Raw genomic sequence first — 22629 nt, 5'->3', positions numbered from 1 at the left:
CCCAGATGCGAAGAGCCAGGCAAGGACGGTTTGCATTTCAACATTAAACAGTGTGTACCATAAAAGATAACAGATGCCTCCTCAGAGGACTGAAGGAACAAGGCAGTGGGGAAGGGAGGCTAGGGGAGCTCCCCTGGGAAAAACAGGCTGTCTTGCAGGTCCCCTTGGCTTTAGGTATTTACCTGGGCTATGGGTACGTGACACTAAGCCAGAATTGACAGCCCTATGCACTGTGGAATGACCTGGCCATGGCATCCTGCTGCTGCTTCTCTCAGGGTGCCAGCAACTGGAGGTTTTCTCTTGAAGCACAGTATGAGCTGTTCCTTCCAAAAATCCAGCAAACGTTGGAAGCTCGGCATGGACCTGCATCCCCAAAAGAAGGGTCCAGAAGCTGAAGACCAGTGGAGTAGAGGAGGGTCACAATGTGGATGGAGGGCTTAGAGGTGAAAGCGAATGTGTCCCTTAGCTCCGGACCCATGGCTTGAGTTCCAGTGTCACTGGCCTCAAATGCCCCAAATGCAAGAGTGTAGCATTCCCACAGGGCCAGATCCCGTGGTTTGTCAGCTATAAGCTTGCGGTTCATTCCCCTGTTTTATCTGGCAGATCAACCAAGACTATGATGCTGCCTGTCTTTGGTCGTGTTTCTGTTTTATATCTCTTGGTGAATGCCTGGGAGGCAGAGCACGCTTTCCAAGTGCGTGTAGGCGTGTGTGTGTGGTGAGGGGAGGCGTATACAGAACTGCCCAGCAGCATTCAAGAAATATGATCCAAGTACTCTCCACATGCAGCTAACTGGGTGACCTTGGACTTGTCACATTTCTCTTAGGGCTGTTCTCAAAAAGTAATTCTGCTAGAGCTCGCTCAGCCCACGGACCTGAAGGGCATCTGCGGTGGGGAGAGGAAGGGAAAGGTGCTTGTAAGCTGCTTTGGGGCTATTTCAGAGGGTGAAAAGTGGGGTATAAAAACAGCCCTTCCTCCTCCTCCTCCTCCTCCTCCTCCTCCTCCACCACCACCACCTCCTCTTCCTCCTCCTCCTCCTCTCATGCATCCTGTATGCCTAAAGGTTCCTGCCATACAAATGGCAGGTTGGAGTCGCAAGAAGCATTCCAGTAGGAAGAAACAGGATCCTCTCTAGTTTGTGCAGTTGGCCAATAATCCAAGCCAAGGTCTCATCTTCCTGGATAAATGAATTACTTTAAAAAAATAATCATGTCGGCAGGAGATTTGTTTTCTTCGAGTTGCTCTGTGGGCATACTCTGTAGCCAATCGGATTGCCATCCATGCGCACAAAGACAACCGAAGATAATTTCAACATCATTCATGTTATTTAAGAATGATTGCTTTTGTTGATTTTCCAGCCTTGAACTTTGTTCACAAGACCCCTTTTTCAGCCAAAGCCAAGAAGGGTCATGTCTGGGATTCTGGTGATCCGGTCATATGTTTGTTCTTCAGGATCCTTCGCAGTAGGGATCCCCAACCTTTATTGAGCCTGCAAGCACCTTCAGAGTTCTGACACAGGGTGGGAGACACAGCCACAAGATGGTGGCCACAGAAACCAGAGCTAGCTGCACAGTGACTGCCATAGCTTACCTTCAGCCACACAGCATGAGTTAATTGCTGCCAAAGCAACATTTAAATTAAAAAGTCCACATAGCCAATCATAGAGAAGCTTTTCTGGGCCCCATACACTTTCTAAAATCGTTTAGCAAGAACCAGAAAAGGTTTCATTCATTCATTCATTCATTCATTCATTCATTCATTCATTCATTCATTCATTCATTCATTCATTCTGCAGTTTGTATACCACCACTCTCGACACAAACCGTCTCATGGCGGTTCACAGATTATAACAATAAAATTACAATATAACCCCCTCCCCCATAAAACCCCCATAAAAACCAATTAACAACATATGCAGTGACAGATGGAGGCCTACTTAGGATCTACAGCCCTTCTAAACAGAACCTAGGTGTTCCAGCCATGCTGATGACCCTAGGTAAAGATGACCCCAAGGGTCTTGATCGTTCAAAAGAAGGGTAGAATCCACAGTTCAAAACTCTGGTTACCGCCCTGGCCTCAACCAAACGCCTGACGGAAGAGCTCCATCTTACAGGCCCTGCAGAATGTGGAGAGCTCCGTCAAGGCCCTCAGCTCATCCGGGAGCTCCTTCCATCAGGTTGGGGCCAGAGCCGAAAAGGCCCTGGCCCTGGTTGAGGCCAGGCGGCCATCCCAGGGGCCCAGGCTCCAGGGTGCCCATAGGCCCCGTGTTGGAGACCCCTGCTTTAGACCAGTAATCTCAAACCCATCTTATAGCTGCTGTTGTTTTACTCCATTTTGAAAGGACTTTCTGCTTAGTACACACGAATAGAGAGCAACCCGCTTTATTTATTATTCACTGCTCAGGGCGGGTGACAACACATAAAATACACAGTTTAAAATTTGACAACTGAAATATAAAAGACTTAACTGTAAATTCCTTAAAAATATAAAATACAGCTTTAGGCTGATCCAGCATTGAGTAGGGTGATAGGTTAGATGGCCTGTATGTCACTTTCCAACTCTATGATTCTATGAAAGAATTACCAAAGAAACTGCTATTTGCCTGGTGCATAAGTTTCTTGGTGAGGCTCATTCCGCACACAATAGATAATGCACTTTCAGTGCACTGTAGAAGTAGATTTTCCTGTTCCGCACAGGACAATCCAGCTGCAAAAGCACATTGAAAGGGCATTATCCAATGAATGTGTGTCATGTTGAATGATACACTTTCAGTGTGCTTTTGTGACTAGATTTCCCTATGCATAACAGGAAAATTTTCTAAAGTGCAATCTCCCCCCCAACTCCAGAGATTAAATAAGAACTCCCTGTCCCACCCAACCCATTCCACCCCAACCATCTCCCCTTCTGTCTTCAATGGGCCCATAGGAGGGGTACTTGAAGGAAGGACCCAACAATGTTCTACCACCCAGCCTTAACCAAATGCCTGGTGGAAGAGCTCCATTTTACAGGCTCTGTTGAATTGTGGTGGCTCCCTCAGGGCCCTAAATTCTTCCAAGAGTTTATCCCACTAGCTGAGGCCAGTCATATGTCCCGAATGCCAGGGACCTCCAATCGGTTGGAGTTGGCAGAGTACAGGGCTCTGCAAGGGGCATAAGGAGTAAAATGATCCTTAAGTACACTGGGCCCAGACTGTAAATGTTCCTGAAGGTCAAAACCAAAACCTTAACTTTGATCAGGAATAAAACTGGAAACCAATGCAGCTGGCGCAGCACTGACTGCATATGCCAGGGGTAGTCAAACTGCGGCCCTCCAGATGTCCATGGGCTACAATTCCCATGAGCCCCTGCCAGCACATTCTGTGGCCCATGTACATCTGGAGGGCCGCAGTTTGACTACCCCTGGCATATGAGTTCTCCATGATGTTCCTGTGAGAACCCTTGTTCTTGTATTTGCACCAGCTGCAGCTTCTGGGCTAAGGACAAGGGCAGGCTCACATAGAGCAAGTTACAGAAGTGTAGCCTGGAGGTGACAGTCGTGTGGATCATTGAGGCTAGGTGCTCCTGGGACAGTAGCCTCGCTTGGCATAGATGGGAAAATGCCAGTTGGGCTACCTTCGTGACCTGAGCCTCCTTTGACAACAAGGCATCAAAGTCGCCCCCAAATTCCGGACCAAATATGAGATCTCCAATTGCACCCCGTCCAGGTAGGGGAGGTACGCTTCCTGGTTTGGCCCTTTCCTACCCCGCCACAGGAAGGGTTGAGTTTCAGGCGGCTCTACTTGAGCCAGACCATCTCTGCTTCCAAACAACCAGTGAATGTTTCCGGGGGGGGGGGGGGGCGGATAGGGCTGGCCATCCATTAAAACAGAAGTACTCAATCTTTGGTCCTCCAGATGTTCATGGACTACAATTCCCATGAGCCACTGCCAGCAAACAATGGCAGGGGCTCGTGGGAATTGAAGCCCATGGACATCTGGAGGACCACAGGTTGACTACCCCTGCATTAAAAGACAGAGCAGGCGTAGATCTATTTCAGACATGAAAGGGGGTGGGGAATCTGTGACTATTTTGTGAACCGAGCAGCGTGGCATGAAGTGGAAAGCACTATCTTTGAAGGGCCGGGTGGAAGGAGCAAGCGGGCAGCTGCAGCTGGCGGTGACCCAACTGTTCCCTGGTTGTCTTGACATTTCGAGATGCCCCTCGGATGCATTCCCTTCCCCTGTGACATTTTGACTGCTGGAGCTGGCAAAGAGAAGAGGGGGGTGAGATCAGGAAGTTCTCAATTAAAAGGCCAGTTCCTACCAGGGAGGGGAGCTTGTAAATTGCTCAGATTTATTTCCAGTCCCACTTAAGCGCTGAAAGAGGAAAAGCCTCTTCTGACAGACCAGTTTTTGAAAGTGCGGAATATTTGTGAGGCTCCCATAGAGGAAATCTCCATTTGGCCACCACGGAGTAGAGCTGGGAACCATGGGCAACCAGGCTGTGGTGCCAGAGAGGATCTAGAACTAGCAGGCTGGTGTCCAGCTGTGTGTGAAGAAAGGAGCAGGCACTCCCAGATGCCATGATCGGCAAGCCAGGATTTACACTGACGGCAGGAAGAGGAGGCAAGGCAGAACAGATGCACAAGTATGCTTGTCTCTGTGCAGCAGGGTGGGGGAAGGAGGAAAACATCAGGAAATGCTAGATTAAAAATGCAACGGAGGTGGCGGGGGATCATGATTTTTGTCCAGTGTGCTGAAGTTTAACCAATGAATCTTTTGTTAATTTAAGAAAGAGTTGATGATAAGATCAGAGAGAGGAAATGATTACTGGAGGCATGGATGAATGAAAGGGGTCAGAACAGGGGCAGGGGTTGATGCGGCGCATGGGGAGCACTTAGGCAGCTCCTGCTCCTGAATCCCACATTAGTCAGGCCCCACCTGGAGTCCTGTGTGCAGCTCTGGAGGCCTCTCTTCAGAAAGGATGTGGACAAAATTGAGGGGGTGCAGAGGAGAGCAACAAGGATGATGACCTTTGAGGAAAGGCTGAGGGGCCTGGGAATGTTCAGCTTGCAGAAGAGGAGGCTGAGAGGGGACATGATGGCTCTCTTGATGTATTGGCAAAGTTGTCACTTGGAGGAGGGCAGGAAGCAGAGGAAAGGATCCACAATAATGATTCTAAACTACATGTAGAACGGTACTGGCTAGCTCTTAGGATAATAATTTTCACAGTCCGAGTAGTTCAGCAGTGGAATGGGCTGCCTAAGGAGGTGGTGAGCTCCCCCTCATTGGCAGTCCTCAAGCAACAGCTGGAGAGATACTTAGCATGGATGCTCTAGGCTGATCCTGCATTGAGCAGGGGGTGGGACTAGATGGCCTGCATGGCCCCTTCCAACTCTATGATTCTATAATATGGGAGGTGCACAGCAGTGAGTGGAGAAGGGGGCAGGCTGTTGACTCCAGATAACCACTGGCAACTCTGGGATGAAATGGCTGTAAATTTGTTGTTGTTAGGTACGAAGTCGTGACCCCATGGGCAATGATCCTCCAGGCCTTCCTGTCCTCCACCATTCCCCGTATTCCATTTAAGTTAGCACCGACTGCTTCAGTGACTCCATCCAGCCACCTCATTCTCTGTCGTCCCCTTCTTCTTTTGCCCTCAATCGCTCCCAGCATTAGGCTCTTCTCCAGGGAGTCCTTCCTTCTCATGCGGTGGCTGTAAATTACTTGTCACAAATTGGCTATTGCTTCTTTCCAGTTGCCAAAAAGTGGAACACCAAAGTCCTTGTGTTCCTTTAGAGAAAAGTCTGGCAAAGAAGTTAATTGTGAACAAAATCAGGGTAGGCAGGAGTCAGAAGGGTCTGAGGAACAAATAAGGGGCATAAATTTGGTGATTGAACACAGGCAGAGGAAGGCAAAAGTTGAATTCTCCAGGTGTGCAGGCTACCTGGATCAAGGGTATCATGTCATCCCTGACCATGTGCCATGGATTCAGAGAAAAAGTGAACCAAACACTTGTTTTCCTGTTTTTCCTCCCCCCTTCTTCTCATATGTCTCAGTACACATGCACCGGAGTCTGTTCCCTGGAGGTAGAGAGTGTCCTTCATGATGCTATCTCTCATTCTGCATGTTATGGCTCTGGCTAGTAGTCCTGGCTGCCTTTTGGCCACTAGGTATAAAGATGTAGATTTCGCTTTGTTCTGGCTGTCCTTTGAAGATTAAAGCCCTTCTGATCAACCGAGTTGCTCTTGGCAATGGATTTTCTATCATGAAGTTTCCATATGGACCCTTCCTGTGAAAATGGCTCGGTGGTCTTGATTCCTACAAGAGAGTCGCCTTCATTTGTGCCATAGGGCAGACATAAAAGGTAAAAGGTAAAGGTATCCCCTGTGCAAGCACCGAGTCATGTCTGACCCTTGGGGTGACGCCCTCTAGCGTTTTCTTGGCAGACTCAATACGGGGTGGTTTGCCAGTGCCTTCCCCAGTCATCACCGTTTACCCCCCAGCAAGCTGGGTACTCATTTTACCGACCTCGGAAGGATGGAAGGCTGAGTCAACCTTGAGCCGGCTGCTGGGATTGAACTTCCAACCTCATGGGCAGACAGATTCAGACAGCATATCGCTGCCTTACCACTCTGCGCCACAAGAGGCTCTTTGCGTCACAAGAGGCTCTTAGGGCAGACATAGGACAGGATTATCACCTACGTGAGGAAGACACCTGAGGCTGCCTTATACCGAATCAGGCCCCTGGTCCATCAAGGTCAGCATTATCTACTCAGACTAGCAGTGGCTCTCTGGGGTCTGTGGCAGAGGTCTTTCACATCACCCACTGCCTGATACCTGGGATTGAACCTGGGACCTTCTACAAGCCAAGGAGATGATCTGTTCAGGGTGTCTGTTATGCAGCTGTAGGAGACTGCGTGCTTCCTGCCAGGGGTAATCGACCTGTGGTCCTCCAGATGTTCATGGACTACAATTCCCATGAGCCCCCTGCCAGCAAATGCTGGCAGGGGCTCGTGGGAATTATAGTCCATGAACATCTGGAGGACCACAGGTTGACTACCCCTGCTTCCTGCCGTCCAATTAATGCAAGAGTCCTTGGTGGCAGCAAGCATTGGACTCTGGATGCGGACCATCTTAGCTCCACAAGCCGAGTCTTCAGCTGAGGCTGCAAGTCCCCAAGCTTTGCATTGTGTGTGATTGTGAGAGTCCAGCGCATGGCATTTATCACATCCTGTATAAGAACATAAAGGCCTTTATACCAAGCATGGATAGAAGAATGGCTGGCGTGCGTCCAGCCATCCATGGGTGACATCGTGGCTAAGAATGGGGGACTCTAATTTGGAGAACTGGGTTTGATTCCCCACTCCTCCACATCAGCCAGCTGGGTGACCTTAGAGCTGTTCTTGCAGAGGAATTCTCTGAGGGGTCTCTCAGCCCCACCTTTCCCAAAGGGTGTCTGTTGTGGGGAAAGGAAGCGGAAGCTGATTTGAGACTGCTTCAGGGAGAGAAAAGTGGGGTATAAAAACAGTTCTTCTCCGTGTGGGTTTTCTGTGCCCTCCCCCAAATTCCAATTCTGGGGTAAAAGGTTAGATCAGCCCTTTTCCACCTTTTCATAATGGAGGTACCCCTTAAAAAAACCAGATTTCAAGGAACCCTAGGCCCATTCTGCATCCACTGGATAATGCACTTTCAAAGTGCTTTGGCAGCTAGATTTTCCTGTGCAGAACAGGATAATCTACTTCTAAAGTGCATTGAAAGTACATTATCCAATGTGTGCAGAATAGGCCCTAAAAGTGGTGGCACAGTTGATCATTTACCAGTTCCATTGCGGAGAAAGAGCTCCAGTGACATCTAGTGATGTCAGCGGCCATCTGAACTTCTGGCAGGGGCTCATGGGAATCGTAGTCCATGGACATCGGGAGAGCTACCGCTTGGCCACCCCAGCCCTATAGGGTAGCCAAATATCCGTTGCAACATGATGGCAGAAACAAGCAGAAGAGGGGCTCATTGGGGATTGTAGTCCATGGACCTCTGGAGAGCCACTGCTTGGCCACCCCAGTCCTAAATGGTAGCCAAATATCTGTTGCAACATGACGGCAGAAACAGGCTGAAGTCTCCTCTCTTTGCCATGGGCCTTTCAACCCACGCTTGCGGCCCTCTTGCAGAGTTGCTGAGTTCGCTTTTCCGAGCTGCTTTCTCTCTGGCGCGGGCGTGTGTGGAAGAGCCAGGGTAGTAATACAGTGGGAGACTTATTTTGACATGCTGTCGTAGAAGGGAATGCCAGAGGAATCCGGGAGATAAGCGGCTTCCAGTTGGCGGCACCTCATCATTTCCCTATTTGGTGGGATCAGCAGCCCGTGGAAAGCTTCCGTCCCGGTTTTCCCTCCTGCTTGAAGGAGGAGAGTCACCTTTGCCAGCGAGGCCAGAACTGAGCCCCTCGCCTTAGAAGAATGTGGATAAGGCAGACGGGCGGCTCACGGAACCCTGTTTCCAACTGACAGTGGGGGGAAAATGGTTTTTTAAAATTCAGGCCCTTTCTGGACAATATTCAGGCTCCGCTCCCTGCAGCAGCATCAGTTGAAAATAAAATAACGGCACGAGACTGGGTAGCTTCGTTTTCCCTATTCTTGGACCAGTCGCAGTTCTCTCAGAGCTCTGTCAGCCTCACCCGCCTCACAGGGTATGTGCTGTGGCATGAGGAAGGGAAGGCGATTGTAAGTTGCTTTGAGACTCATGAGGCCTACTGGGTGACCTTGGGCCAGTCACAGTTCTCTCAGAGCAGGCTCACATGCCTCCCAAGGGGCCTGTTGTGCGGAGAAGAGGAAGAGGGAGGGGGTTGTAAACTGCTTTGAGACTCCTTTGGGTAGTAAAAATGGGGTACAAAAATCAGCTCTTATTATTATTAGGGGCCAAGCTTGTTGCACTCAGGAATACAAGCAGTGGTAGATTAGGGGAGTGGGGTAGAAGAACTCTGCAGACAGCCTCCCTTTCCCCTCAGGACCTGGACATGCTGCAGGCGCTCTTAGGGAGCTCACCAGCAGGAGCAGTTCTCACACAGCAGGCATCTGCAGCCTCCAAGCCTCAGAGGGAAGTGGAAGGAGGAGGGGGTGGTCAGGAGTGGGGGGCGGAAGGCGATTGGCTGGCTGCTGGACAGAGAGGCAAGGCGGTTGGAGGAGGAGGCATTCAGGGGCGGGACAGCCACCCTGAGTGGGTGTTAAGCTCTGAGTGGCACTTAAGCCATGAGACATGCTCCTCCTCCAAGCACTTATCATAATAATATTATGTGGAACTGATTCCACCAATGTGTTACACTTTCTAAGCTCTGTTGATTTTACAAAAGCCATCTTCTGTGTGCCATACCTGAGTTTTCATGACTCTAATTTTTGGACGCTGTGACCCATTTTACTAATGTAACAGGATTAACTTTTGCTTAAATATTCCCATTGTCATGATGGTCAGTTCATAGTCTGAGGAAGAGTGCTTGACCTCGAAAGCTCACACCATTGAATAAATCTTTGTTGGTCTTAAAGGTGCCACTGGACTCTGATTTTGTTTTGTTGTCCTCCCCCCCCCCCCCCGCCCCCCAACTGTCTTTCCCACTTGCTTGTGCTCTTTTGGCATAGATTCCCAGTGTGGTCTTTCCTTCTGGTTTGGGGTTTCTCATAAATCCTGTCATGGTCTACAATTTGTTTTTTTGTTTTTAAAACAAGCAGCAGCAGACCCAGTCCTATGTTGCTTGAGGCCAAAGCCCATGAATCAGAGAATGGTGTAATGCTCCAGGGAATGTGGTTTCCGACCCTTCAAATGGAGCAGAAGCAAGCTGTGGTTTCAGTGGTTCCTGCTTGGCCAACCTTCGGCACTTCAGTCTCTCCCCCAGTGGCCAAAGGCTTCGTCTTAGCAGGATGGGGCCGTTGTGCCCACGGAGCAGCACGGCTGGTTCTTGCAGTTCCACTCACTGTCCGCCCTGGCCTCTCCCACTGTTGACTAGTTATCCCTGCATGAATCACAGCAGTATTTGGTAGAGCCATCATGTAATACCCAACCACACACACATACACACAAAAACAAATATTAGTAGTGCCCTGCCGCATGCGAAGGAAAGCCAAGAGGATCTGTCCTGGGGGGACAGACATCAGAAGGCCAACAGCAGAAAGCCTCAGAACAGCAGTAGCCAAACTGCAGTCCTCCAGATGTACATAGACTACAATTCCTATGAGCCACTGCTGTGGTGACCCATGGTTTGTAGGTGAGGCTGAGAGAGCCCAGATATTACTGAAGAAGAGTTGGTGCTTATATGCCGCTTTTCTCTACTCGAAGGAGGCTCAAAGTGGCTTACAGTTGCCTTCCCTTTCCTCTCCCCACAACAGACACCCTGTGAGGTGGGTGAGGCTGAGAGAGCCCTGATATTACTGAAGAAGAAAGGTTGGTTCTTATATGCCACTTTTCTCTACCCGAAGGAGGCTCAAAGCGGCTTACAGTCGCTTTCCCATTCCTCTCCCCACAACAGACACCCTGTGAGGTGGGTGAGGCTGAGAGAGCCCAGATATCACTGAAGAAGAGTTGGTGCTTATATGTCGCTTTTCTCTACCTGAAGGAGGCTCAAAGTGGCTTACAGTCGCCTTCCCTTTCCTCTCCCCACAACAGACACCCTGTGAGGAAGGTGAGGCTGAGAGAGCCCTGATATCACTGCTCAGTCAGAACAGCTTTATCAGTGCTGTGGAGAGCCCAAGGTCACCCAGTTGGCTGCATGTGGGGGAACGGGGAATCAAACCCAGCTCGCCAGATTAGAAGTCTGCACTCCTAGCCACTGCATCAAGCTGGCTCACTAAGGTCTCTCCCCACCCCAGGCACCCTCCCCCCCAATATCCATATATATTTCCCAACCCAGAGCTGGCCACCCTCACTCTGGTCCATATGGGGGAGGGGGAGGGAAGTCTTCTAGCAAGAAAGAAATCTTTGTTCCTTGGCATGCACTGAACAGTCATTCCCTTCCTTCCCAATGCAACAGCGTGCCTTGCGCATCGATGCCAAAGCCACATGATGCCTGAGTGTGCATCTCGCCTGTGTCTCATGCATCCCCCACTGGCAGCCAGAAGCAAGCTTGGCTCAGCTGGGATATTTTCTGGCTCTGCAGCTTTCCAGACTGGTCACAGGTCAGGAGCTTAACTTGGGATGTGGCCTATGAAATGCTAGCCAAATGACTGCCCTCATGTTGATGAAGTTTCTTCTGTATCTTGTTTTCCTTCCTCTGTTGCCTGCTTGCATCTCCCCCCTCCCCCCCGTAGAATTTGAAGAATCAGTTCCGGCACATCAGGAATCGTTGAGATTTTTAAAAATCTGAGTTTTTGGTGCAAGGAAGTGATCTTGCACCATTGGTCCCATGTGGATAGATCCCGCCTGAGTTTCCAAGTTCTGGAAAATTGTTCTTGCCATTTGGGGTGTTTTCATGATCCCATATGACACCGGAGACCAGAAACTCTATGGTGACTTCTCCACCGCCAAGAAGGTCATGAGAACTGGCGTAGTTCTCGGTCTTATTTGAGTCATGCATCTGGCTTTTTGCAGAAGACATTAAATTAAAGCCAGGAGAGCTCCTGTTTATGAAAGCAGCCTTGTTTAGAAAGATTTCTCCTCTGCACCAGTGTTTTTCGTTTATTGTCATGTTTAAGCAAGTTGTATTCTTATTTGTTGAAGATTCTTGTGGAGGGGCTAGGAACACGGTACTTTAGAAGGAGAACAGAGGAGCTTCGGGCAAGGTAGTTCAACCCTGGATCATCACCTGCTCTTATCCTGCTTGATAGAAAACTAGACACATTTTTCAGGTGGTGATTTATATGTAGGGTTTAAGGACCTAAGGGGGACTTCTGATTTTGTTCTCCTATACCAGATTGTGGGAGATGCTGCAAGATACTTCAGTTGATAATAATAAGAGCTGTTTTTTCCTACTTTGATTTTCACTACCCAAAGGAGTATCAGAGTGGCTTACAATCGCCTACCCTTCCTCCCCTCACAACAGACACCCTGTGAGGGAGGTGGGGCTGAGAGAGCTCTGAGAGAACCGCGACTGGCCCAAGGTCACCCGGCTGGCTGCACGTGGAGGAGGAGTAGGGAATCGAACCCAGTTCTCGAGACTAGAGGCTGCCTCTCTCAACCACAACACCAATGTTGCTCTGCATAAAAGTCTACTATGATTAATACTATGGATTGCATTCTTATACGACTACTCCTATTCATTATGGGTGGGTGGGGGGAGGACTGGCTTATTCACACTTGGAAACCAATATGGCAATAAAATATCCAAATTGGACTTATATAGAGTCTTGGGGGGTAAACGGTAATGACTGGGGAAGGCACTGGCAAACCACCCCGTATTGAGTCTGCCATGAAAACGCTGGAGGGCGTCACCCCAAGGGTCAGACATGACTCGGTGCTTGCACAGGGGATACCTTTACCTTTACCTAGAGTCTTCCCTCTCCAGTGATTCTTTATTCTTATTATTTCACACAAGTCCTGACGCATTTCGCTTTACAGCTTTTTCAAGGGACAATGATTTCAACTTATTAAGGAATCTCTTGATAGAGTATAAGGTCATGCTAACAATAGCTAAACTTAGCTTGTGGCGCTCCAGACGTCTGGAGGTAATTATTTGGCATGGGAAAACTGAATCATTTTGGTCAGCTCCAAAGTGTGTGAAATCTTAACCTGTGGAAGTAGAAAGAACCCACAAAGAAAGCAAACGTCAGGTTCTCTAAAAAAGAAGAAGAGTTGGTTCTTATCTGCCACTTTTCTCTACCCAAAGGAGTCTCAAAGTGGCTCACAATCCCCTTCCCTTTCCTCTCCCCACAACAGACACCCTGTGAGGGAGGTGGAGCTGAGAGAGCACTGATATTACTGCTCGGTCAGTACAGAAGAAGAAGAAGAAGAGTTAGTTCTTATATGCCACTTTTCTCTGCCATATGGAGTCTCAAAGTAGCTTACAGTCACCTTCCCTTTCCTCTCCCCACAACAGACACCCTGTGAGGGAGGTGGAGCTGAGAGAGCACTGATATTACTGCTCGGTCAGTACAGAAGAAGAAGAAGAAGAGTTAGTTCTTATATGCCACTTTTCTCTGCCATATGGAGTCTCAAAGTAGCTTACAGTCACCTTCCCTTTCCTCTCCCCACAACAGACACCCTGTGAGGGAGGTGGGGCTGAGAGAGCCCTTATATTACTCAAGAGGAAGAAGAGTTAGTTCTTATATGCCACTTTTCTTTACCAGAAGGAGTCTCAAAGTGGCTTGCAATCACCTTACCTTTCCTCTCCCCACAACAGACACCCTGTGAGGTGGGTGAGGCTGAGAGAGCCCTGATATCACTGCTCTGTCAGAACAGCTTGATCAGTGCTGTGCTGAGCCCAAGGTCACCCAGCTGGCTGAATGTGGGGGAGTGCAGAATCAAACCCAGCACACCAGATTAGAAGTCTGCGCTCCTAACCACCACACCAAGCTGGCTCTCTTAACTCTTGCTAGAATAAATACCCATTCAATGGTAGTTACGAGAGGCCGCTTTTCTGTGTCTTCCCTTCTCTGGTAGAATTTGCTATTGAACTCTTGTTGAAACAGATTCAGCCTCGCATACTTTATCGGAATTCCCCCTGCATTCTGATCTAAAATGCCCTTTTATTCTACCCCGGCTGGTGAATCTCAGTGTTTCTAATCCAGGCAGGGTGGTCCCCTTCCTGCTCTCAGATCAAAACCTTGGATGCTGTGCTTTAAAAAAAACTTCTTTGGGGAAATAAATAGAGATTGTACATGAAATTTCAGATTGTTGCACCACTCGGGGCATGGCGTTCTAGAGCTGCCTTGGAGACAAAGGAAACCGCCCCCGGGTAAACAGAGGCTTTCGAAACAGTTTTTTTCCAATACCAGATGGTACAAAAATGTGGATCCTCTCGCACACCCTCCAGGCATTCCCAGGGGGGGGGGGCAGGGAAGGGCAGAGCGTGTCTTGTGGCTCTTCATCCTTCTGTTGTGGTCTGGTTGGAGGTCAGATCAGCTGGGGCCAGACACGCTTGAGAGAGGCTGTCCTTTGTTTTCTTAGCACAAACCCCGATAATTCTGGAAGCTGAGCAAGCAGCATTTTTCTAGAGTGGTAGACTGTTAGATTGAAGTTCCCCTCCTCTGGTTTACAACAAATCTGTGGGTTCAGAGGTGGACGCAGATGCCAGTAGAGCATTGAGCTCTTTATTGAGACCCCAGCACGGGACAATGAATCATAGAATCATGGAAGGGGCCACACAGGCCATCTAGTCCAACCCCCTGCTCAACGCAGGATCAGCTCAAAGCAAGCATCCAAGAAAAGTGTGTATCCAACCTTTGCTTGAAGACTGCCAGTGAAGGGGAGCTCACCACCTCCTTAGGCAGCCTATTCCACTGCTGAACTACTCCGTGAAGAACTGAACTGAACAGAAAACTCAACCAACCCTCTCTCGAAAACCCCAACATAAGCAAACAATGGATCTTCCTGCCAGTGTACACCACTGGTCACTTTCAGTTTAAGCTTACTGGATCTAGCAGATGGAATCTAGCCACGCATTGGTCAATTACAATGTAAGCTACAATCCTGCCTTGGACCTCAAGCTTGGCCCTCAGCAGGCCTTCAGACCCAGCAAGTAGGGCTGTCAGCTTTGGGCTGAGAAATATCTGGAGATTTTAGGAGTAGAGGCTGGGGGCTAGAGGGGGGCCTCAGTGGAGTGCAATGCCATAGACTCCCCCACTCCAGAGCAGCCATTTTCTCCAGGGGATCTGATCAAATTGGGCGACCAATGGATAGGATTCCCCTTGAGACATCGGGAGAGTTCCCTGAAGGGATGGTCCACCCCCTCCTGAAAAAAAACATTGCTGGATCCACAGGACCCCATCAGCTGCTACCCGGTCTTGCATCTTGTGTTTCTGGGAAAGGTAGTTGGGAGGGCCACTGCGGATTAGCTCCTGGCTTTCTTGGAGGAATCTCTGGATGGCTGAGGCAGAGTAGCCTGAAACTCATCCCCTCCAAGATGGAGGTCCTGTAATTGGGTAAAAGGGAACAGGACCAGGAAGTGCACCTCCCCCTCCTGCATGGGTTGCAGCTTATGGTTGTACCTGCAGCCAGGAATTTGGGGGTGATCTTTGATGCCTCCTTATCTATGGAGGCTCAGATCATGAAGGTAGCCCAAGTGGCATTCTACCATCTGTGCCAAGGCCGCCTACCAGCACCTTACCTGTCACCAGAACATTTGGCCACAGTGACTTGGGTCATGACACAAAACCCTTTGATACAGCAATCCATTCTTTCCCCATTGCAGTAGATTCTCATATCAGTACCTGGAGTACTGTGTGCAGTTCTGGAGGCCTCACTTCAAGAAGGACGTCGATAAAATTGAAAGGGTACAGAGGAGAGCGACGAAGATGATCTGGGGCCAAGGGACCAAGCCCTATGAAGATAGGTTGAGGGACTTGGGAATGTTCAGCCTGGAGAAAAGGAGGTTGAGAGGGGACACGATAGCCCTCTTTAAGTATTTGAAAGGTTGTCACTTGGAGGAGGGCAGGATGCTGTTTCTGTTGGCTGCAGAGGAAAGGACACGCAGTAATGGGTTTAAACTTCAAGTACAACGATATAGGCTAGATATCAGGAAAGAAATTTTCACAGTCAGAGTAGTTCAGCAGTGGAATAGGCTGCCTAAGGAGGTGGTGAGCTCCCCCTCACTGGCAGTCTTCAAGCAAAGGTTGGATAAACACTTTTCTTGGAAGCTTTAGTATGCCCTGGGCTGATCCTGCGTTGAGCAGGGGGTTGGACTAGATGGCCTGTATGGCCCCTTCCAACTCTATGATTCTATGATTCTTTCAGCGTAGATGGCTAAAATGGGAGCAAACATCTGTGACTTGGACAGGGTCTTGGTACCATCACGCGGGCGAGCCCAGCATTCAGCATGCTCTGTGATCTGCCCTGCCCACAGGCTGATTCCATCTCTCCCACGTCATCTGGTTCAGAAGTGGAGGAGAACATTGCAACATGTCTGCAGCCAGCCGTCTCCACCTTCTGAGCCAATAAAGATTGCTGCATCTGGAAGGAGATTGCTCCTCTTGAGGACGGCTGTGCCACCTCCCGAGGATTTCTCGTTTCACAACTAGAGAGATGTGGACATGCTCTTCCAAAGGGCAGTTTACAGAGAAGCTCCACAGTCCCCTGGCTCAGGCTGACAAGACACCTCTCTTCTGGAGTTGCCAACCTCCAGATGGGGCCTGGAGATCTCCTGAAATTACAACTGGCCTCCAGACTACAAAATCAGGTCTCCTAAAGAAAACGGCTGCTTCAGAGAGTGCGATCTACAGCATCAAGCTTGCTCCCCTCCCTAGACTCCACCCAATTCAGGCTGCAACCCCAAATCATCAGGGTTTTCACCACCTGATGCTGACAACCATACCCTTCTTGGACTAGGAGAGGAAAGCATGCTGTGGGAAGTGGAGCCAGTAGGAGCAATTCGGGGAGCTCCAAGGCCTAGCTTACGATCAGACGCCCCACCACTCCTTTCTCAGCTGAGTCTGGGGTCACCAGAAAGTAAGGTTTTGCAGCTTGTGCTACTGAGCTGTGGAAGAGGCAGAGGCATCAGGGGAGACTGATGCCCCTTCACTCCAAAGTTCAGCATCATGTGAGGATCTCTCCTTCATTGGGTGGGTATGGGAAGCATATTACCTGAGAAAGCAGGTAAGAACCTAGGGTTGCCAGCCTTCAGCTAGGACCTGGGGAATCTCCAGGAATCACAGTACATCCCCAGACTATAAAGAACAGTTCTCCTGGAGAAAATGGATGCTTTGGAAGGCAACTCTAGAAGGAGTCAGTATTTTCATGCTGGTTGCTTCATAGAATCATAGTTGGAAGGGTCCATACAGGTAGTCTAGTCCAGCCTTTCTCAACTTTTTTTTACCATTGAGAAACCCCTGAAACATTTTTCAGGCTTTGAAAAACCCCAGAAGTGACCCGATCATACAGAATATGGTTGGGAAGCAAAGCTGTGGACATGCCATCCCGGGGCCACTCCCCATCCCACCCCATCCAAGCCCTTCATTGGCCATTTTGGGAGGAGGAGGGGGCATGTTGACATCCATATATGGTCATATCACCCGATAAATGTTTCATAGAATCATAGAGTTGGAAGGAATCTCTGGGGTCACCTAGCCTAACCCCCATGAACAATGCAGGAATGCACAACTACCAGCCCACCCATGGTGACCCCAATTTCATGCACCAAAAACCTCCAGAATCCTGCCAAATTTTATGCCATGCCTTTCTGCCCTCTTCAGGGCCACCAAGGTGACTAATACTTTAACGTTAACAACATGTATAATAAAACACATCGTAGAACCAAGCAAAACTGCATCATTAAAATGGAGTTGAAATATACATATAGTCTATTTCCAGCTGAGAGGGAATACGAAGGAGGAGGGTGCTGATAATGGTGAACAGTTAGCCCTCTGTGTCAATCATCCTTCAGAGTCCCTCCTCTCCTGCAGGGTTCTGAACCAATCCTTGTGATGGAGGCCTCATGCAAATCCAAGTGATTATCAGCCAATTGGCGGCCACAGAACTCCACTGTGTGGGAGGGGCTAAATGAGCCTCAGCTTCAGAAGGTGAAGAAAAACTTTCTGGAGGAAGGGGGCCTCTGGAAAGGAGCATCAACGTAGCCAGACTTTAATTTGGCTTTTTAGTTAGGATTTGGGGGTTGGCTTAGTGTGGCCAGTGTTATGTAGTGGTTAAGAGCAGTGGCCGCTAATCTGGAGAACCAAATTTGATTTTCCCATTCCTCCACATGCAACCAGCTTGGTGAACTTGGGCCATGCACAGTTCTCTTAGAGTTGTTCTTGCAGAGCAGTTCTCTCTGGGCCCTTTCTACCCCACCTACCTCACATGGTGTCTGTTGTGAGGAGAGGAAGGGAAAGGTATTTAGAAACTACATTTAGACTCCTTCAGGTAATGAAAAGTGGAATATAAGAACCAATACCTCCTGCTCATAGAAAAGTAATAAAGCTTACTTTTATATGACAAACAAGCATTATTCCTAACAGGTGTGTGCATCTTCAGTGGTAAGGAGCCCTGGGAGAGAAAAGTGTCACCTTTAGTCTGTCCAGAGAATGAGGGATCAGATCTCCCCTCAGGAGCTACTTTATTTGAAAGCCAGCTTTACATACCTCAGTTGTCCAAAAATCATATTTATCTTCCTAAATCCCTTGTTTCCTGTTCTGTAATCCTTTGTTGTTCCTCTTTACCTGTATCTTGTCTGTCAAGCCAAAAATCTAAGAAGCCAGGGGTCTCCGTTTACATCACAAATAAGCACAGCCTTACATGGCAAGTTTCCCAGTAGGAGACTTTTAAGGAGCACATAGCTTGCAATCTTTATTTTCAAGCTTCTGCCCCCCTTTTCATTTGATTGAGGGTGGGCTGGGGCCTAAAGAATCTATAGGAGAGGCCGGAGTGGGGGATTAGAAATTCTTCAGTCCAGAAGACACCCTTCCTTCCAGAATCACAGCTCCTAATGTTCCAGAGGAGGGAAGAAACTCTGACACACTTGAAGTCTGCAGTCACCAATACAGCCAGTACTACCCTGAACCTTCCAAGAACAACATGGACCTCCACTTTGTTTCTGGATGCCTTCCAAAGCCATTAAAACCCAAATATTTGACAGGCAAAACAGGGGGGGTGACTGGGGGATGACCCAGTGGCACTAGGGGTGCCAGCCTCCAGGAGGAGCCTCAGGGTCCCCTTGGGGTACAGCTCACCTCCAGACTTCTGTTTCCTGGAGAAAATGGCAGTTTTGAACCATAGAATCATGGAGTTGGAAGGGATCTCCAGGGCCATCTTGTCCAGCCTCCTGCAGAATGCAGGAAATTCACAACTACCTGCCCACCCACAGTGACCCCAGTTCTATGCCCAGATGATGCCCCTCTAAAAACCAGAACCCCTGGCCAGTCTGGCCTGGAAGAAATTTGCTTCCCGTTCCTAGAGTGGCAAATGTCCCTTTTCTGGTCATGCAGGAAAGGGCCACAAGAGCCAAGCACCGACACAGTCCCTTCTGTCCAGCTATTCACAATCTTCCTGAGTTCACAGAATCAGCAGGCAGTATGGCGGGCAGACAGTATGGCATTGTACCCCACTGAGAGCTGTGATCTCCCCAGGCTCCAGTCACTAATCTCCAGCTGTTTCCCAGCCTTGGTTTTGAAATCCTAACATCCTCCCTTGCCGGGGACCAGGGGTTACCTGGCAGAACTAAACAGCACAGGGAAGTCTCTTGCATGGAAGGCGCCCTTTCTGGTTCCCCCATTCTTGCTTTATAGGCCTAATGATGTTTATGTATACCTTACCGCGTTTGTTGTGTCATTCTTCAGTGGAATTGTGTTCGGTATTGGCAGGTAATGGGCCATGTAGTGCTTGCGTTGCTCTAGATCTCACCCATCACGGCTATGCAGATGAGTCTGTAAAAGTTCTTGCCTGAGTGCTTTGTTCGGTGCAATCGCTAACGTTCTCACTGTACTTTCTGTATAAGACCTAAAGTTCTAAATAGCACCAGTTACCCTTCTAGGGAAAATAAGGTCCAAATATTTTGCTGAATCCAAAAGTTTCATTCAGAGCTATAGCAAGGGCAGGGTCATCTTAAAACAGGCTCACTCAACCAGGCTTTGTGGTGCCCTGGGGTTTCTTGATGGCCCAGGACGTGTTTCATAGAATCATAGAACCATAGAATAATAGAGTTGGAAGGGATCTCATGGGTCATCTAGTCCAACCCCCTGCACTATGCAGGGCACTCACATCCCAATCGCTCATCTACTGTAATTCCTAAATGATGATGATGATGTCATCCGTTCAGACATGTCCAACCCTCGCTGATTCTATAGGAAAGTCTTTGCCACGCGCCCCTGTCTCTGACTGCTTCTTTCAGTTGGTTCATGGTCATCCCTGTATCGGCTTTGATCGTGTCGAGCCAGCGGATCCTTTGGCGACCACGTTTCCTTTTGCCGCTGACCATACTGAGCATTAATGATTTTTCTAGCAAGTCTGATTGCATGATGTGTCCAAAGTAAGTCAGCTTTAGCTGTAATATCTTGCCTTCCAACAACACAGTTGGTTTGCTTCTATCTAAAACTGTCTTGTTGGTAACTTTGGCTGTCCATGGTATTTGCAGCATTCGTCTGCAACACCATAATTCAAAAGCATCTATTCTCCTCCTGTCTTCCTTCTTCAGGGTCCAGCTTTCATGGGGAAGACAATGGCGTTGACTAGTTGGCACTTTGTATTAAGGCTGATAGCCTGACTCTTCCATATTCGGTTCATGCCTAACATTGCGTTCCGGCCCAGTGATCATAGAGCCAAGAAAGATGAAGTCATCAATACATTCAGTGTTCCCGTTGTCATTCGTGACTTTGGTGCTACTGCCAGTAGTTGTCATGATCTTGGTCTTTTTGATATTTAGGTCTAGTGGATGAGAGTTAATGAATTTTATATATAGTTTTAAAACTTGTTAAACGTTTATTGAATGGTATTACCATATATGTTCATGTCAACCTGTACCACCCCCCACCCAAAATGGCCAATTATGGGCCTGGGGAATGGGTGGGAAGGGGAGGGGCTCCAGGTGGATGTGTCCACAGCTCTGCTTCCCAACTATACTGCTTCCCAACTCCCATCATTGTGCCACTTCTGGGGTTTCTCGAAGCCTGAAGAATGTTTCAGGGGTTTCTCAATGGTAAAAACATTGAGAAAGTCTGTCCTAAGCAGAGTCACACCCTTCTAGACCCACCTGCCTCTCTAAATCTGCTCAGGATGCTGTTGTTGGAATACAGTAAGTTTTAGAAAGGGTTGCCGATAGGCTTAAGCAGGGCACAGTGGCATGGAAGTGATCCTCCAAAGCAGCCCTTTTCTCCGGGGGCCCTGATCTCTGTAGTCTGAAGATAAGTTAGAAGCTCATGAGATCCCTAGGTCCCACCAGGAGGTTGGCAACCCTCGTTTGAGAGGGCATGGCACCAGTTGCTCAATGTTTCCCACTTTTGCCAGTTTGGATGAAGGCTGCTGTGTGTTCATTCTATGTCCCAATGTCCTCTTAACTAGCAGTCTGGCATGGGTCAGTTGCAACATTCAAGTAATTTGTTTTCTCCTTAATTTCCAGGCTTGCTCCGGTTGTGGAAAATGTGACTGCAGTGGAGTAAAGGGGCAGAAAGTAAGTATACCCAAACATCTGCGCTCTTGCTGGTTTCTTGCTGTCCCACTAGTAACAAATGACTGGGAGAAAAAGAAATGGATATCAGTGTTATCCCATTTTTGAAAACTGTCCCTTAGAAAACAACCCTGGAGAAAATCCCAAATCAGGATGCCTCTGTTTGCAACGTCTCTTTCATCATTATTATCCTCAATAGCTGCAAAGCCCGTTCCTAAGAACGGGCCTTGAAAGGGTCCCCTCTCCTGGCCCCCGGACCAGGCAGCTTAAGGTGGCTTTGGGCTGCAGCTCGCAGCCTGATCAAATAGGTTGGGCTGGGGCTGGGGCTGAGGCTGGGCAGCTCATTAGCAGGCCCGGGACAGAGCTCCTTAGCAGGCAGTCAGCAGGCAGTCATTAGGAGGCCCTCCACCATGATCCTTTGCCCAGGGCCCTCTTCTCTTACCTGCTGCTGGCTTCAAGCACTGAGGCATGTCTGAGAGCAAAGAGACTAGAGTCCAGGAATGGAGGGCGGGAGCTGCAGGGACAAGGCCAATCAGGGTGTAGCCATCTGCATCCTGATCGGCCCTATTCCAACTTGGACAGCCGGACACGTTCCACCCCCCAGGCTGTTTCACAAATATATAGAGGAACAACAATGGATAAGGATAACTTCTGTGCTAAGTATAGAGATGAAGCTAGGCTAGCTAGTTTTTAGAATGCCTGCTGGAGATACATTTTTAAATTGCTAATTCCATGACGGGTCTGAAAGAAAATCATGCTGGATGGTTTTTAATTTTATATAAACCCTGCTCTGGAGATGTTCTTGCTATTGCATTGGATGTCCTTGATCCCTCATTGGGGAGGAGAGGAAGTGGGCGCCTGGGATTGGTGCCCCGTACCCAGGAGGGCTGGGCTGATGAAGTTGCAGTGAACGGGATGCATCAAACATAGTGGAATACCTCCACACTGTCTGAAGATCCATGAAGATCCCAGGCCATCCATGAGTGAAAGCAAAGGTGTTTCCTTTTGTAGATCAGGATGGGAGAATGTTGAAAGATTAAGCTGACCCTTCCTTTAGCAGGGGGTCGGACTAAATGGCCTGTATGGCCCATTCCAAATCGAGGATTCTGTGATTTCTATCCTGGATGCTTGAGGCTGATCCTGCCTTGAGCAGGGGGTGGGACTATATGGCCTGTATGGCCCCTTCCAACTCGAGGATTCTGTGATTCTTATCCTGGAAGCATGAGAATTTGGCAGTTTGTATTGCATGGGGGAAAGTAGCATAGCGTTATTCTGCAGGTGGGTCCTGAAGAGCAGAGGGAGGCTAGAGGTGGTTCCCCAAAGTCCAGGAAAACTATCAAAGTGCATCCTACTTTGAGTTTGAGAAATTCTGGCTGAAGACCAAAGGACAATGTTGCACATGAGATCTGTGGTCAGTCCTCGTGGTTAT

At 48.9% G+C, this 22629-nt stretch overlaps 1 protein-coding gene across 1 annotated transcript in view; it reads left to right on the top strand.

The window, feature by feature from the left end:
- The window catches only part of COL4A1 (collagen type IV alpha 1 chain), a 165273-nt gene that overhangs the window by 38750 nt on the left and 103894 nt on the right, over nucleotides 1-22629 (top strand). Inside the window, exon 2 of the mRNA XM_077314467.1 lies at nucleotides 21153-21203. Within this exon, the coding sequence (XP_077170582.1) occupies nucleotides 21153-21203 (51 nt within the window). The remainder of the gene's footprint in view (nucleotides 1-21152; nucleotides 21204-22629) is intronic.

This window comes from Paroedura picta, chromosome 1, assembly GCF_049243985.1.
Source record: "Paroedura picta isolate Pp20150507F chromosome 1, Ppicta_v3.0, whole genome shotgun sequence".
In the NCBI taxonomy this organism is placed as follows: Eukaryota; Metazoa; Chordata; class Lepidosauria; order Squamata; family Gekkonidae; genus Paroedura; species Paroedura picta.
The sequence above is the reverse complement of the archived record's forward strand: the minus strand, read 5'-3'. Positions and strand labels throughout refer to the sequence as shown.